General features: G+C 52.2%; 1 protein-coding gene across 1 annotated transcript in view; it reads left to right on the top strand.

Annotated features, from left to right (window-relative positions):
- Positions 1–16,537, top strand: part of C5 (complement C5) — a 129,686-nt gene that overhangs the window by 72,308 nt on the left and 40,841 nt on the right. The window contains exons 22-26 of the mRNA XM_082263322.1: positions 243–303; positions 2,407–2,496; positions 11,840–12,052; positions 12,127–12,202; positions 12,983–13,142. Of these exons, the coding sequence (XP_082119448.1) occupies positions 243–303; positions 2,407–2,496; positions 11,840–12,052; positions 12,127–12,202; positions 12,983–13,142 (600 nt within the window). The remainder of the gene's footprint in view (positions 1–242; positions 304–2,406; positions 2,497–11,839; positions 12,053–12,126; positions 12,203–12,982; positions 13,143–16,537) is intronic.

Below are 16,537 nucleotides of genomic sequence, written 5' to 3' on the forward strand. Positions count from 1 at the left end.
AGCAATGTTTAAGACTGCAATCTTTGAACAGTCTGGCATAGATGGAACTATATACAAATTTGTTTCATCCTCATTTTATGAATGTTGTCCCACCTCACTAAACAAGCAGAAAGAGCTTGGGGTCTATTTTCTGGGCTGTCACACTAGTTTGCCATCATTTCAATTCCATATTTGCAGAAACATTTACAGTCAGAATTGGTCTAGTATTAACTGATGGTGCCTCTTTTCCCCTCTCAAAACAGCCAGAAGGGATTCAAGAAGAAAGTAGTATGGGATTTACTCTGGATCCACAGGGAGTTCGTGGTATGTTCTGACATCTGTCTTTTCTGAATGTTTCTAAAATGGTCTGCCCAGTCAAAAGATTATTTCATTTATAAATGGAGTCTGTTGGGCATTCCAGTGATTGTCACCTTGCCACACATTCTGGCATATTTCTGGCCATCGTGGGTACTCCAGCAACTCCTGTTACATTCTCCATAATATAAAATAATAATCCAGCAGGGAGGGTCGTGGGCCCCTGATAACGGGTGCAGCTGATGTGCAGACCCAGAACTCAGCACAAAAACCTCACCAATAGAGCCCCTGAGATACAGAAGAAGCCTATTTTTATTTTGGGGAGCTCCATCCATGTATGCTTTTGTGGTCATTTTTATTTTTACGGTGACTAACAACATCCACCATTTTAATTTCCAAGCAAAAAGATGCAATGGATAGTGGGGTTAGACAATGTACACTTCATGCACAATTAGAAAGTGAGATAAGTCATATTTGAATGGGTCTTCAAGGAAATCTGTGCTTTGTCAATGCAAGGCAATACAACAGAATTAGTTTAATGGTGGCCCATGCAAATGCACGTACTCCTTTATCCCCCGCCAACTAATTTAGACTGTGGGAGCACAAAGAAGAAATCGTGTAAGGGCAAATTTGTTAGTGGCCAATAACCAAGCACCAGCCTGGTCACATGAGAGTGAATCTCACGCTTCCCACACCCAGAAACATCAGCTATTTTCTTTGATCCAGAGGGGAGTATTATATAGATATAAGAAAAAGCAGAGCAGCTGAGTATAGGCAGCTAATGGGGTTGCAATTAAAGCAATAGTGCATTGTACTGCAGCTAATTGAGAGAGGGCGGAGCAGCAGTCTGAGCCAATCAGCTCATCATTGCTTTGTAAAGTGCTGTCGGAACACACTTCCTAGAGAAATTACCAGAAGCATGTACTTTATTCAGTATACTGCTGCTCCTTCATTGTTCATCACAGAATGGGGTCAAGTTTTGGACCAGGCTGCACAATAAACTGCAGTGTAGTCTACTGGGAGGTACAGGACCTGACTGTACTGTCCAATAGGGGTGTTTGGATTGCAAGACTGAACAAAATCAACAAACCTTGGTGGGTAAAATACATCACCTATATTGCATTTAGAGCTGTTTGCTTGGAGTTTGAATTATACATAAATCAGGGAAATTCCTTTATAAAATGATAGTGAGGAGTCACACAGGCAGCACCACTCAAAAGTTCTGATCTTCACTACTAGGACCCCAGCCTCAGTGCAGGGACAAGGTAATCCAAAGCCCAGGGTGAACATGCCAAAGTGCGCCCCCCTTTCTCCCAAGATGTATGACATTATGTGTCAGTAAAAATTCCCCAAAAACAAATCAAGCACTAATCTGCATGCACACCCCGTAAGCATAAATTCTCCCCCCCCCTTCCCCAGTACAAATCTGCCCCCCTGCTGAAATCCTCTCTCCCAGCTCCTATCTCCCCCCCATATGCCCCCAGCACAAATTTCTCCCAAAAAATGTGCCCCTCCTAGCACAAACCCTCCCCCCCCACTCCAAATCCTCCTTCCAGCACAAAATCCCTACCCCCATCCTAGCACAAATCTCTCCCACATATTTCCCCCTCTAGTACAAATACCCTCCCAATCATCCCTACTAGCACAATCCCCCCGCCCCCAAAGAAAGAAAATATTTCCCCTCTATTGTTATACTTTTGTAGCACAAACTCCCCAAATCCCTCCTCCTAGCATAAATCATCTTCCCTCCCATCCTCCTAGCATAAATGATCTCCCCCCCTTCCCTTCTCCTAGCACAAATCTCCCCAAATTACCACTTCTAGCACACCTCTCTAAATTTGCCCTTCTAGAACAATTCTTACCCCCTGCCTCCCCCAAATCCCCCTTCTAAACACAAATCCCCTTCCCCCAATCTCCTTTGGTGCCCTCCCCACCTAACATGATACCATAGTGCCCAGGGCAGCCCCCCTCCTGCCCACCCTTGTCCCAGCCCTATCCAGCCTGGTCAAGTTTGTCATATAATGCTGTATAACACAAATTGTCATCCAGACTCTTCAGCCTTTTCTCTTGCTTAAGGTCAGCTGAACTTCCTTTGTATTTTAATAATTCCAGGAATAATGAAGAGGAATCAAGACGTGGCCTTCAGGGTTCCATCAAGCATTGTGCCGAAAACAAAGATCAGTCGAATCCTCTCCATCAACGGTAATCCACCTATTGCACAACTGCCAAACTCCTGGCCTAACAGCTGTTAAATTACCAGTGTAGCACTTCCCCGGCTGGAGCCGCTGAATAGTATAAGACCTCTATGCCTACTGTGACATTCAGAACACTTAGACCCTTCTGACACTCCAGGTTTAGTAATGCCTCTTGCAACCACACCAAGAAAATTGTCACAATTAGCTCTTAGCATAAAATAAAAAAGCATTAGGCAAACTAATAAAATAAAAATCGATTACCTATAGCGCTTGCTGTGATAAATAATGAATAAATATACATAAAATTATATATAACAGTAATCCGTGACAAAGTCTATAAACGTATAATAAATAAATAGGCGATCAAGTCCATATGTGAGAATAATTATGTGTAAATAAATAACAAATAGTCCAATATAAAATGTCAGAACAGTTAATAAATAGATAAAGTGCCGATATTCCTTCTTGTCTTCTTCCCAATATTTTGTGACCCTTCACCGTGAAGAATAAGTGAAATTCAGACTCACCAGAAGACGTGGGTCCAGTATGCCTTACGGCATCAGGACCTACCTTGCTTTGGAGACAATCTCCAGATACAGGGACGTCCCTCCTGGCGGACCCGGATAACCCTTCCCTGGTACCGATAAACGTTGCTGGCTCACTTCAGGGGGTTCCAGCACAGCTCAGCAGATCGGTGATCCTCCTGTGTAGGGGTAGCTCCAGCCACGGGGTATAAGGGACAAAAGAAACTCGGATAGTGCAATATTGTATGTAAAACAGATTTATTATTGCACACTCCCGGTTCACTCCAAAATACATGCAGTCCCAAAAATAAGTTGAATAAAAGCCACTACAAACGATCAATTGGTGATAAAATCCTAACTGGTGTAATAAACCAATGAAAAAAGCAATCCATGCATATGCAGACGCACCGTCATACACGTGGGCTAAACAGTGGAGAGCGGTACTTCCGGATTGCGTTCCACCGAGCGCCGTATGACGTCACAACATGCGTTACACCTAACGCATTTCGTCATTGGCTAGACGTCTTCTGCCTCCTCCTCGGCTAATGGCAAGGGGTTTGCCTTGCGGCCAATCAAGAAGCGCGTATCAGACGCGCTTCCTGATTGGCCAGGATCGGTGTGACAATAGCGAATTTTCATTCGCTATTGTCACGCAATGGGTGGGCTCGGGATGCACTGCTCTGCACCCCGGGTCCACCCTTTGCATCGCCCTATTAGAGCCTCTGGCTCTAATCAGGTGATGCAAAAAAAAAAAAATCCCATTGAACTCCATGCGTCCAGCGCCTCTGCATGCAGATTAGAGGGCCGGACGCATGGATGGGGGGACGGCGCCCCTGCGCCCTCTGTACACCGGCCGCCACTGTGGATGGATTCCAAGGATGCCCCTCCTATCCAGTCACACAGGGAGACTTGCTCAGGCACTCACCTTCTTCCTCCTCCCCCCCCTCAGGCACTCACCTTCTTCCTCCTCCCTCCTCCCCTCAGTCACTCATCTTCTTCCTCCTCCCTCCCCCCCCCTCAGGCACTCACCTTCTTCCTCCTCCCTACCCCCCTCAGGCACTCACCTTCTTCCTCCTCCCTCCCCCCTCAGGCACTCACCTTCTTCCTCCTCCCTCCCCCCTCAGGCACTCACCTTCTTCCTCCTCCCTCCCCCCCCCTCAGGCACTCACCTTCTTCCTCCTCCCTCCCCCCTCAGGCACTCACCTTCTTCCTCCTCCCTCCCCCCTTCAGGCACTCACCTTCTTCCTCCTCCCTCCCCCCCCCTCGGGCACTCACCTTCTTCCTCCTCCCTCCCCCCTCGGGCACTCTCCTTCTTCCTCCCCCCCCTCGGGCACTCACATTCCTCTTCCCCCCCTCGGGCACTCACATTCCTCTTCCCCCCTCGGGCACTCACATTCCTCTTCCCCCCCCTTGGGCACTCACATTCCTCTTCCTCCCCCCCCTGCGGCACTCACATTCCTCTTCCCCCCCCTCGGGCACTCACATTCCTCTTCCTCCCCCCCTCGGCACTCACATTCCTTTTCCTCCCCCCCCTGCGGCACTCACATTCCTCTTCCCCCCCCCCTGCGGCACTCACATTCCTCTTCCCCCCCCTCGGGCACTCACATTCCTCTTCCTCCCCCCCTCGGGCACTCACATTCCTCTTCCCCCCCCCTGCGGCACTCACATTCCTCTTCCTCCCCCCCTGCGGGACTCACATTCCTCTTCCTCCCCCCCCCTCGGGCACTCACATTCCTCTTCCCCCCCCTGCGGCACTCACATTCCTCTTCCCCCCCTCGGGCACTCACATTCCTCTTCCTCTCCCCCCCCTGTGGCACTCACATTCCTCTTCCTCCCCCCTGCGGCACTCACATTCCTCTTCCCCCCCCTCGGGCACTCACATTCCTCTTCCTCCCCCCCCTCAGGCACTCACATTCCTCTTCCTCCCCCCCTCGGGCACTCACATTCCTCTTCCTCCCCCCCCCTCGGGCACTCACATTCCTCCTCCCCCCCCCCAGGCACTCACCTTCTTCCTCCTCCCTCCTCCCCTCAGTCACTCATCTTCTTCCTCCTCCCTCCCCCCCCCCTCAGGCACTCACCTTCTTCCTCCTCCCTACCCCCCTCAGGCACTCACCTTCTTCCTCCTCCCTCCCCCCTCAGGCACTCACCTTCTTCCTCCTCCCTCCCCCCTCAGGCACTCACCTTCTTCCTCCTCCCTCCCCCCCCCTCAGGCACTCACCTTCTTCCTCCTCCCTCCCCCCTCAGGCACTCACCTTCTTCCTCCTCCCTCCCCCCTTCAGGCACTCACCTTCTTCCTCCTCCCTCCCCCCCCCTCGGGCACTCACCTTCTTCCTCCTCCCTCCCCCCTCGGGCACTCTCCTTCTTCCTCCCCCCCCTCGGGCACTCACATTCCTCTTCCCCCCCTCGGGCACTCACATTCCTCTTCCCCCCCCTCGGGCACTCACATTCCTCTTCCCCCCCCCTCGGGCACTCACATTCCTCTTCCTCCCCCCCCTGCGGCACTTACATTCCTCTTCCCCCCCCTCGGGCACTCACATTCCTCTTCCTCCCCCCCTCGGCACTCACATTCCTTTTCCTCCCCCCCCTGCGGCACTCACATTCCTCTTCCCCCCCCCCTGCGGCACTCACTTTCCTCTTCCCCCCCCTCGGGCACTCACATTCCTCTTCCTCCCCCCCTCGGGCACTCACATTCCTCTTCCCCCCCCCTGCGACACTCACATTCCTCTTCCTCCCCCCCTGCGGAACTCACATTCCTCTTCCTCCCACCCCCTCGGGCACTCACATTCCTCTTCCCCCCCTGCGGCACTCACATTCCTCTTCCCCCCCTCGGGCACTCACATTCCTCTTCCTCTCCCCCCCCTGTGGCACTCACATTCCTCTTCCTCCCCCCCTGCGGCACTCACATTCCTCTTCCCCCCCCTCGGGCACTCACATTCCTCTTCCTCCCCCCCCTCGGGCACTCACATTCCTCTTCCTCCCCCCCCTCAGGCACTCACATTCCTCTTCCTCCCCCCCTCGGGCACTCACATTCCTCTTCCTCCCCCCCCCCTCGGGCACTCACATTCCTCTTCCCCCCCCCCTGCGGCACTCACATTCCTCTCCCCCCCTCGGGCACTCACATTGCTCTTCCTCCCCCCCCCTCGGGCACTCACATTCCTCTTCCTCCCCCCCCTCGGGCACTCACATTCCTCTTCCCCCCCCTGCGGCACTCACATTCCTCTTCCCCCCCTCGGGCACTCACATTCCTCTTCCTCCCCCCCCCCGGGCACTCACATTCCTCTTCCCCCCTCGGGCACTCACATTCCTCTTCCTCCCCCCCCTCGGGCACTCACATTCCTCTTCCTCCCCCCCCTCGGGCACTCACATTCCTCTCCCCCCCCCCTGCGGCACTCACATTCCTCTTCCCCCTCCTCGGGCACTCACATTCCTCTTCCTCCCCCCCCCTTGGGCACTCACATTCCTCTTCCCCCCCTCGGGCACTCACATTCCTCTTCCTCCCCCCCCTCGGGCACTCACATTCCTCTTCCTCCCCCCCCCGGGCACTCACATTCCTCTCCCCCCCCTGCGGCACTCCTCTTCCTCCCCCCCTGCGGCACTCACATTCCTCTTCCTCCCCCCCCCCTCGGGCACTCACATTCCTCTTCCCCCCCCTGCGGCACTCACATTCCTCTTCCCCCCCCTCGGGCACTCACATTCCTCTTCCTCCCCCCCCTCGGGCACTCACATTCCTCTTCCCCCCCTCGGGCACTCACATTCCTCTTCCTCCCCCCCTCGGGCACTCACATTCCTCTTCCCCCCCCCTCGGGCACTCACATTCCTCTCCCCCCCCCTGCGGCACTCACATTCCTCTTCCCCCTCCTCGGGCACTCACATTCCTCTTCCTACCCCCCCCTCGTGCACTCACATTCCTCTTCCTCCCCCCCTGCGGCACTCACATTCCTCCTCCCTCCCCCCTCAGGCACTCACCTTCTTCCTCCTCCCTCCCCCCCCCTCAGGCACTCACCTTCTTCCTCCTCCCTCCCCCCTCAGGCACTCACCTTCTTCCTCCTCCCTCCCCCCTTCAGGCACTCACCTTCTTCCTCCTCCCTCCCCCCCCCCCTCGGGCACTCACCTTCTTCCTCCTCCCTCCCCCCTCGGGCACTCTCCTTCTTCCTCCCCCCCCCTCGGGCACTCACATTCCTCTTCCCCCCCTCGGGCACTCACATTCCTCTTCCCCCCCCCTCGGGCACCCACATTCCTCTTCCTCCCCCCCCTGCGGCACTCACATTCCTCTTCCCCCCCCTCGGGCACTCACATTCCTCTTCCTCCCCCCCTCGGCACTCACATTCCTTTTCCTCCCCCCCCCTGCGGCACTCACATTCCTCTTCCCCCCCCTGCGGCACTCACATTCCTCTTCCCCCCCCTCGGGCACTCACATTCTTCTTCCTCCCCCCCTCGGGCACTCACATTCCTCTTCCCCTCCCCTGCGGCACTCACATTCCTCTTCCTCCCCCCTGCGGAACTCACATTCCTCTTCCTCCCCCCCCCTCGGGCACTCACATTCCTCTTCCCCACCTGCGGCACTCACATTCCTCTTCCCCCCCTCGGGCACTCACATTCCTCTTCCTCTCCCCCCCTGTGGCACTCACATTCCTCTTCCTCCCCCCCTGCGGCACTCACATTCCTCTTCCCCCCCCCTCGGGCACTCACATTCCTCTTCCTCCCCCCCCTCAGGTACTCACATTCCTCTTCCTCCCCCCCTCGGGCACTCACATTCCTCTTCCTCCCCCCCCCTCGGGCACTCACATTCCTCTTCCCCCCCCCTGCGGCACTCACATTCCTCTCCCCCCCCTCGGGCACTCACATTGCTCTTCCTCCCCCCCCTCGGGCACTCACATTCCTCTTCCTCCCCCCCTGCGGCACTCACATTCCTCTTCCTCCCCCCCTGCGGAACTCACATTCCTCTTCCCCCCCCTCGGGCACTCACATTCCTCTTCCCCCCCCCCTGCGGCACTCACATTCCTCTTCCCCCCCTTAGGCACTCACATTCCTCTTCCTCCCCCGCCTCGGGCACTCACATTCCTCTCCCCCCCTGCTGCACTCACATTCCTCTTCCTCCCCCCCTGCGGCACTCACATTCCTCTTCCTCCCCCCCCTCGGGCACTCACATTCCTCTTCCCCCCCCTGCGGCACTCACATTCCTCTTCCCCCCCTCGGGCACTCACATTCCTCTTCCTCCCCCCCGGGCACTCACATTCCTCTTCCCCCCTCGGGCACTCACATTCCTCTTCCTCCCCCCCCTCGGGCACTCACATTCCTCTTCCTCCCCCCCCTCGGGCACTCACATTCCTCTCCCCCCCCCCCCTGCGGCACTCACATTCCTCTTCCCCCTCCTCGGGCACTCACATTCCTCTTCCCCCCCCCCCCTCGGGCACTCACATTCCTCTTCCCCCCCTCGGGCACTCACATTCCTCTTCCTCCCCCCCTCGGGCACTCACATTCCTCTTCCTCCCCCCCCGGGCACTCACATTCCTCTCCCCCCCCTGCGGCACTCCTCTTCCTCCCCCCCTGCGGCACTCACATTCCTCTTCCTCCCCCCCTCGGGCACTCACATTCCTCTTCCCCCCCCTGCGGCACTCACATTCCTCTTCCCCCCCCTCGGGCACTCACATTCCTCTTCCTTTCCCCCCCCTGTGGCACTCACATTCCTCTTCCTCCCCCCCTGCGGCACTCACATTCCTCTCCCCCCCCCCCTCGGGCACTCACATTCCTCTTCCTCCCCCCCCTCAGGCACTCACATTCCTCTTCCTCCCCCCCTCGGCACTCACATTCCTCTTCCTCCCCCCCCCTCGGGCACTCACATTCCTCTTCCCCCCCCCTGCGGCACTCACATTCCTCTCCCCCCCCTCGGGCACTCACATTGCTCTTCCTCCCCCCCCCTCGGGCACTCACATTCCTCTTCCTCCCCCCCTGCGGCACTCACATTCCTCTTCCTCCCCCCCTGCGGAACTCACATTCCTCTTCCCCCCCCTCGGGCACTCACATTCCTCTTCCCCCCCCCCCCTGCGGCACTCACATTCCTCTTCCCCCCCTCAGGCACTCACATTCCTCTTCCTCCCCCCCCTCGGGCACTCACATTCCTCTCCCCCCCTGCTGCACTCACATTCCTCTTCCTCCCCCCCCTGCGGCACTCACATTCCTCTTCCTCCCCCCCCCTCGGGCACTCACATTCCTCTTCCCCCCCTGCGGCACTCACATTCCTCTTCCCCCCCTCGGGCACTCACATTCCTCTTCCTCCCCACCCGGGCACTCACATTCCTCTTCCCCCCTCGGGCACTCACATTCCTCTTCCTCCCCCCCCCTCGGGCACTCACATTCCTCTTCCTCCCCCCCCTCGGGCACTCACATTCCTCTCCCCCCCCCTGCGGCACTCACATTCCTCTTCCCCCCTCCTCGGGCACTCACATTCCTCTTCCTCCCCCCCCCTCGGGCACTCACATTCCTCTTCCCCCCCTCGGGCACTCACATTCCTCTTCCTCCCCCCCCTCGGGCACTCACATTCCTCTTCCTCCCCCCCCGGGCACTCACATTCCTCTCCCCCCCCCTGCGGCACTCCTCTTCCTCCCCCCCTGCGGCACTCACATTCCTCTTCCTCCCCCCCCTCGGGCACTCACATTCCTCTTCCCCCCCCTGCGGCACTCACATTCCTCTCCCCCCCCCTCGGGCACTCACATTCCTCTTCCTCCCCCCCCCTCGGGCACTCACATTCCTCTTCCCCCCCTCGGGCACTCACATTCCTCTTCCTCCCCCCCCTCGGGCACTCACATTCCTCTTCCCCCCCCCTCGGGCACTCACATTCCTCTCCCCCCCCTGCGGCACTCACATTCCTCTTCCCCCTCCTCGGGCACTCACATTCCTCTTCCTCCCCCCCCTCGGGCACTCACATTCCTCTTCCTCCCCCCCTGCGGCACTCACATTCCTCTTCCTCCCCCTCGGGCACTCACATTCCTCTTCCTCCCCCCCCTCAGGCACTCACATTCCTCTTCCTCCCCCCCTCGGGCACTCACATTCCTCTTCCTCCCCCCCTCGGGCACTCACATTCCTCTTCCCCCCCCCTGCGGCACTCACATTCCTCTCCCCCCCCCCCCCTCGGGCACTCACATTGCTCTTCCTCCCCCCCCCCCTCGGGCACTCACATTCCTCCCCCCCTGCGGCACTCACATTCCTCTTCCTCCCCCCTGCGGAACTCACATTCCTCTCCCCCCCCTGCGGCACTCACATTCCTCTCCCCCCCCCCTGCGGCACTCACATTCCTCTTCCCCCCCTCGGGCACTCACATTCCTTTTCCTCCCACCCCCCCTCAGGCACTCACATTCCTCTCCCCCCCTGCGGCACTCACATTCCTCTTCCTCCCCCCCTGCGGCACTCACATTCCTCTTCCTCCCCCCCCCCCCTCGGCACTCACATTCCTCTTCCCCCCCCTGCGGCACTCACATTCCTCTTCCCCCCCCTCGGGCACTCACATTCCTCTTCCTCCCCCCCCCTTGGGCACTCACATTCCTCTTCCCCCCTCGGGCACTCACATTCCTCTTCCTCCCCCCCCTCGGGCACTCACATTCCTCTCCCCCCCCTGCGGCACTCACATTCCTCTTCCCCCTCCTCGGGCACTCACATTCCTCTTCCTCCCCCCCCCTCGGGCACTCACATTCCTCTCCCCCCCCCTGCGGCACTCACATTCCTCTTCTCCCCCCCTGCGGCACTCACATTCCTCTTCCTCCCCCCCCTCGGGCACTCACATTCCTCTTCCCCCCCCTGCGGCACTCACATTCCTCTTCCCCCCCTTGGGCACTCACATACCTCTTCCTCCTCCCCCCTCGGGCACTCACATTCCTCTCCCCCCCCCTTGGGCACTCACATTCCTCTTCCCCCCTCGGGCACTCACATTCCTCTTCACCCCCCCTCGGGCAGTCGGGCACTCACATTCCTCTTCCTCCCCCCCCTCGGGCAGTCGGGCACTCACATTCTTGGGGTGGAGGCGGAGCCAATGCAAGCTTAGGCGGCAAGGAGAGGAATTTGAAATCCTCCTCCTCTCGTCATGTGACTGCAGAAGAGGTTCTCGGAGCGGAGGAGGATTTCAAATTCCTTTCCTCTCCTTGCCGCCTAGGCTTGCATTGGCTCCGCCTCCACCCCCCTCCGTCTTCTTCTGGCTGCAGCGCTGCTTGACACTCGGGGGGCCGGGGCTAATAACTTAAAACGATCCACACGAGACCCGGGGCAGGGCGGGCGGCGGCAACTCCGGTCCCTGGATAATAAAGTATTTAAAAAAAAAAAAAAGTTCATTTTTCCGCCCATCCCCGGCTGCGGACCTACCCGCCCCAAGCGGCCGCTTGGTCCGCCTGGTGGTTGGGCCGGCCCTGCCTGAATAATAAGGTTAGAAAAAGCCTATTAAGTTCCACTTATTCCACATTTTAGACTGTTCTGTCCTTTTTATACTATCCTAAAACACTATAAAAAAAAAAAAAACATTCTTTATAGTTTTAGGTGGAATGTAGAAGGGCTGATTTTCCTAAATAATTTATGTTACTGTCTGTGTCCCCATTTTAGAGATTTTCATTGACTTTACTGTCCCTGTGACACCCTGTGTATGGGGGTGTGGCTAGGTGTCACCAAGAAAGGAAGAGAGAAGCAATCCCCCCAAAGGGACAAAAAGATTAATACAAACCTGGTTAGGAATCTCACCCTTCATCACTCCAGCTCAAATTTTTAAATAAAATGAACTGCAATTGGACTTTAACAACAAATAATAAGTGTGATTCATCTGCCTCTTGTTCATGTTATGTACTACAGGTAATATTCTGGGCGAGGTGATTGAAACAATTGTTAGTGGAAAGAGCATACAGACTCTGGTCAGCATTCCGAAAGGCAGCGCAGAGACAGATCTGATGAGAGTGGCTCCCATCTTCTATGTCTACCATTATCTGCAAACCAAAAATGAATGGAGCCTGCTGGGCCCCAACACCTTCATGATTCAGATAGACATGCAGAAGAAACTGAAAGATGGTGAGTGCTCTCGGCACTGTGCTGTGTGTTTCCTTGTCTTCCATATCCACACCATATTCATTTTTTCCTTTTAGGTGTTTCCAGTATTCTCGCCTTCCGCAAGGCTGACCATTCCTACAGCCTATGGAGAGACAGCGACCCTAGCACCTGGTATGGGATAATATCCATCCTTATGTTCTGATTTCTTATTTTCTTTTTAAAGAAAGAGATTTCCAGGTGCACATAAATCCAGAAACAGAAGATGAAAATAGCAATTTTGTTCTATAATAGTGTCTGACGTACAAAATACACAAAGATATGAATATTAAGCAGCCCAGCATTCAACCTAGTTTACCTCAATCTCAGCATAAACCACAGCAGCCAGATTAATTAGACTTTACTGCCGCCTCTTGTTACATGATTCCAACGTTCCTCTCATGCTGCAGTGTTTGAGTGGAGCTCAGAGAGAGGTCATAGCTGTAACCAAGGAAAAGACTGGCTGCATCTCCACAGGCTCATATTCAGGGCTGGTCAAAAGAAACAGGCAATATTACTAGCACAGACTATAACATATACTACAGCACACCAGTTTTTGTTACATTGAAGGATGAATAGAATTTTGTGAAACATCATTAAATTACATTTAATTTTTTCCATTTGTCCTTTCTGAATAGTCAACACTTTGGCTCCTCTTCTTCAACTTGGTAACTGAAATCTTCATGGAGTTGAAGCTCTGGACATACCAGCTCATTATTCAAAATAGCACCACACAAACTGAAAAAAATATATCACATTCTTACCTAATCCAGACACTGACAGATTCAGAAGAAAACAAATCACATAATACTTTATCTAATTTGTGAACTGCTGCATTCTGCCCATACTGTCCACACTTTTCGGTGACAGGTTGCCCTTAACAAAGGCTGTGATCACACTTAATTTATTTCTCAGGTTAACGGCCTTTGCTCTGCGAACCTTTGGAGAAGTTCAGAAATACGTATCTCTAGATCACATGTCTGTGTGTAACAGTCTGATCTGGCTGATCGAGAAATGCCAATCCAGAGACGGATCCTTCCAGGAAAAGTCATCATCAAACCCTATCAAACTGCAGGTGACAAAACACTAACAAACCTTTCACTGCCCAGGGGAAGAGTGATAGGAAACAGTAGAATAATTGTAGATGTTTCACAAGCTTAGATGAAAAATATCTATCTATCTATCTATCTATCTATCTATCTATCTATCTATCTATCTATCTATCTATCTATCTATCTATCTATCTATCTATCTATCTATCTATCTATCTATCTATCTATCTATCTATCTATCTATCTATCTATCTATCTATCTATCTATCTATCTATCTATCTATCTATCTATCCGTCAGTTTGTCTATCTATCTAGCTATCCATCTATCTGATGTAGAGCTTACCATTCACAGGAGCCGCAGTTAAAGATGGGTCCTCTGTTCTGCCACGACTCTCTTAACTGCTCAGTCCCCACTGACACGCTTGGTTGTGGACTAAAACCCGTTAACACCTGTGTGTCTTTACAGTTAGTAAGTTACCAATCTGAAATAATGCGGAATAAAGGCAACGAGCAACTTGTAGGTGAATTGGGATAAATGTATTATGACAAATGCAATCAAACAAGGCATAAATCAATGAACATATATTTACACAGTAAATTTAGGGGTACTAAAATGAAAGAACGGTCAATGACCTACTATCTGACAACTCAAAAGACTATGGCAAAGTCAAATTGAACTATAAAGGGTGCAGCTAGATTTTCTAGAACAGTATGAACTAACTCAGTGGAATAAACAAGTCCTTGTGTGTAGCTTCTACATACAACCCCAATAGCGGGTGGGCATATGTCTTTCTAGTAAAAGGGGGATCCTTTCTTTTAGGTGGTGCATGTGAGATCTCTTTAAGAGTTCTGGCGGTGAATGTACAGTATATGGACGGCTGAGTAAAAGCTGTATAACACCTATAATATAACACCTGAGTAACACCCTATAACACCTATAACACCTGAGTAACACCCTATGGTGATAGCTGTGTGTTTTGAGTTTAGATGTGTAGTTCAGCTCACCACTGGTTGCATTCACACAGCCCAGTGCTCTCATCATAACAGGCAGTGTTCCGTCGAGACACTATTTAATATTTTGGCCTCCCAACAAGATGTGTTAGGGGGGTTGGCTTGAGTCACTTTCCACCAAAACTGAGGCAAAAAAAAAAATTGGCTTCTCGAGCAATTGAAAATTGCTTCTTTGAGAAATAACAATAGTGCCTTTGGAACTTTCACTCAGTATGTCATAAGTCAGGCTCTTGCGTGGAGAAATAGCTCTCTTTAGTCTTTGTTCTTTTGGCTCTAATGGCTCTTCTTCTGCAGGCTCTTCATCCAGTTCCGGGGGTGATTGAACAGTTTCAATTTCTGGGTTACCCTGTAAGATTGGGGAATTTTTCAATTCATGTATACTTCCTCCTTCTCACTGCTTTCTCCTTTGACTTCAGCTGTTTGTAGATGATGTATGCCTGGGAACGCCACTGGTTAGCTGTCTTATCCTTGCCAGAAGGTCCCGGGTTTCTCAACAGCACTTAGTAGTACTCTCAGGTCATAAGTCTTCTTGTTCCACTGACCTCTGACATCAGAAGTTTTTTGAGCTTTCACGTAGTCTATCTTTAGATTATTTCAGAGCCTTTCTACATGGCCTCTGTGAGGTACAGCTGACGTGCCATCTAAGTAGGTTCTGAAGGCTAGATCCACTTTGCAGGCGGGCTTCCCTCCTAATCATAAATCTTTATGGGGAATAGCCAGTGACCTCATTCTCAGTGCAATTGTAGGCAGGCACCACTGCAGAGATGTGCCTGCTCTAATGCTGCTTTCTCTCTGTGGATAGGGTCTCCAACATGTCAAAAAGAGTTTAGTTCAACCTTTCTGGCTGTGGATCTCCTTGAGGATGATATGGCGTAGTTCTTTATTCATGAACTCCCAGCTTGCCAAGTAGTTGCTTAATGAGCTGGCTTTCAAAGACTTTTCCTTGATCAGAGTTAATCTTTGAGGTCTGCAGTGTACAAGGAATTTCTCCACCAGCACTGTCACGACTGTGACAACTCGTTGATCTTTTGTGAGATATGCTTGGGCATAAGGTGTGAAGTGATTAGTGACTACCAGTAAGTCCCCTTGGCCATTAGTGTCAGAGTCCAGGCTAAAGATGTAACATTTCCAGACATCTTGAAGTTATAGGAAAAAAACACTTTTTCCCTATTTTTTTTTTCCTGGAAAAAATTCAAATTTTCATAAAATATGAAAACAAAATTTCAGTATGGAGTAATTTAACAAGCTAATAATTTTATTTTCAGGTATCATTTTATCTACAAATTAAGGTATTGCGTACTTTTGTGAGGCAGTGGTTTGCACCACTTCAGCTCCGGAAGGTTTTACCCCTTTCATGACCAGAGCACTTTTTGCCATTTGGCACTGCACTTCTTTAACTGGTAATTGCGCGATAATGCAACGGTGTACCCAATCAAAATTTGTGTCCTTTTTTCCCACAAATAGAGCTTTCTTTTGGTGGTATTTGATCACCACTGGGATTTTTATTTCTTTTGCGATATAAACGAAAAAAGACCCAAAATGTAAAAAAAAAAAAAAAAAGATATTTTCTACTTTTTGTTATAAAAAAATCCAAAATCCACTAAATTTTTGTCATACATTTAGACCAAAATGTATTCAGCCACATGTCTTGGATAAAAAAAAAAAAAAATCAAAAAGCGTATATTTATTGGTTTGCGCAAAAGTTTTAGCATCTACAAACTATGGTACACTTTGAATTTGTGCAGCTTTTAGTTTATGACTGCTTATCTGATTTCTTGAGGTGCTAAAAGGTCATGGCAGTAAAAAACCCCCTCAAATTACCCCTTTTTGGAAAACACCCCAAGGAATTTGCTGAGAGGCATGTTGAGCCCATTGAATATTTATTTTTTTTGTCACAAGTGATTGAAAAATGACAAAAAAATTTTTTTTACACAAAGTTATCACTGAAATGATATATTGCTCACACATGCCATGTGGAATTACACCTCAAAATACATTCTGCTGCTTCTCCTGAGTATGGGGATTCCACATGTGTGAGACTTTATGGATGCCTAGCCGCTTACAGGACCCTGAAAACCAGTGGCGGCCGGTGCTCAAAATTGTTGGGGGGGGGGGGGGGCGCAAAAAGAAAAATTTAATAGGTATTGCTTCAATATTGCAAAAAACGCAGTAAAAAAATGCATGAGTTTGAGGTCAAGGTACAGGCATGGCACGGGTGATGGTACAGGCATGGCACAGATTATGGTATAGGCATGACAATCAAAAAGGACAGATCCTGCACATGCTTATATACAACAAGTACAAAGAGGAGTACTTCACCAGCCCATGGCGCTGTCCATGTGTTCACCTCCTTTGTTTGTATGTTTTTTAGCTGAAATGTCCCGGTTGCTGCTGCTCCTCTCTCAC

Source organism: Pelophylax lessonae, assembly GCF_965119305.1.
Source record: "Pelophylax lessonae genome assembly, chromosome: 7".
Lineage (NCBI taxonomy): Eukaryota > Metazoa > Chordata > Amphibia > Anura > Ranidae > Pelophylax > Pelophylax lessonae.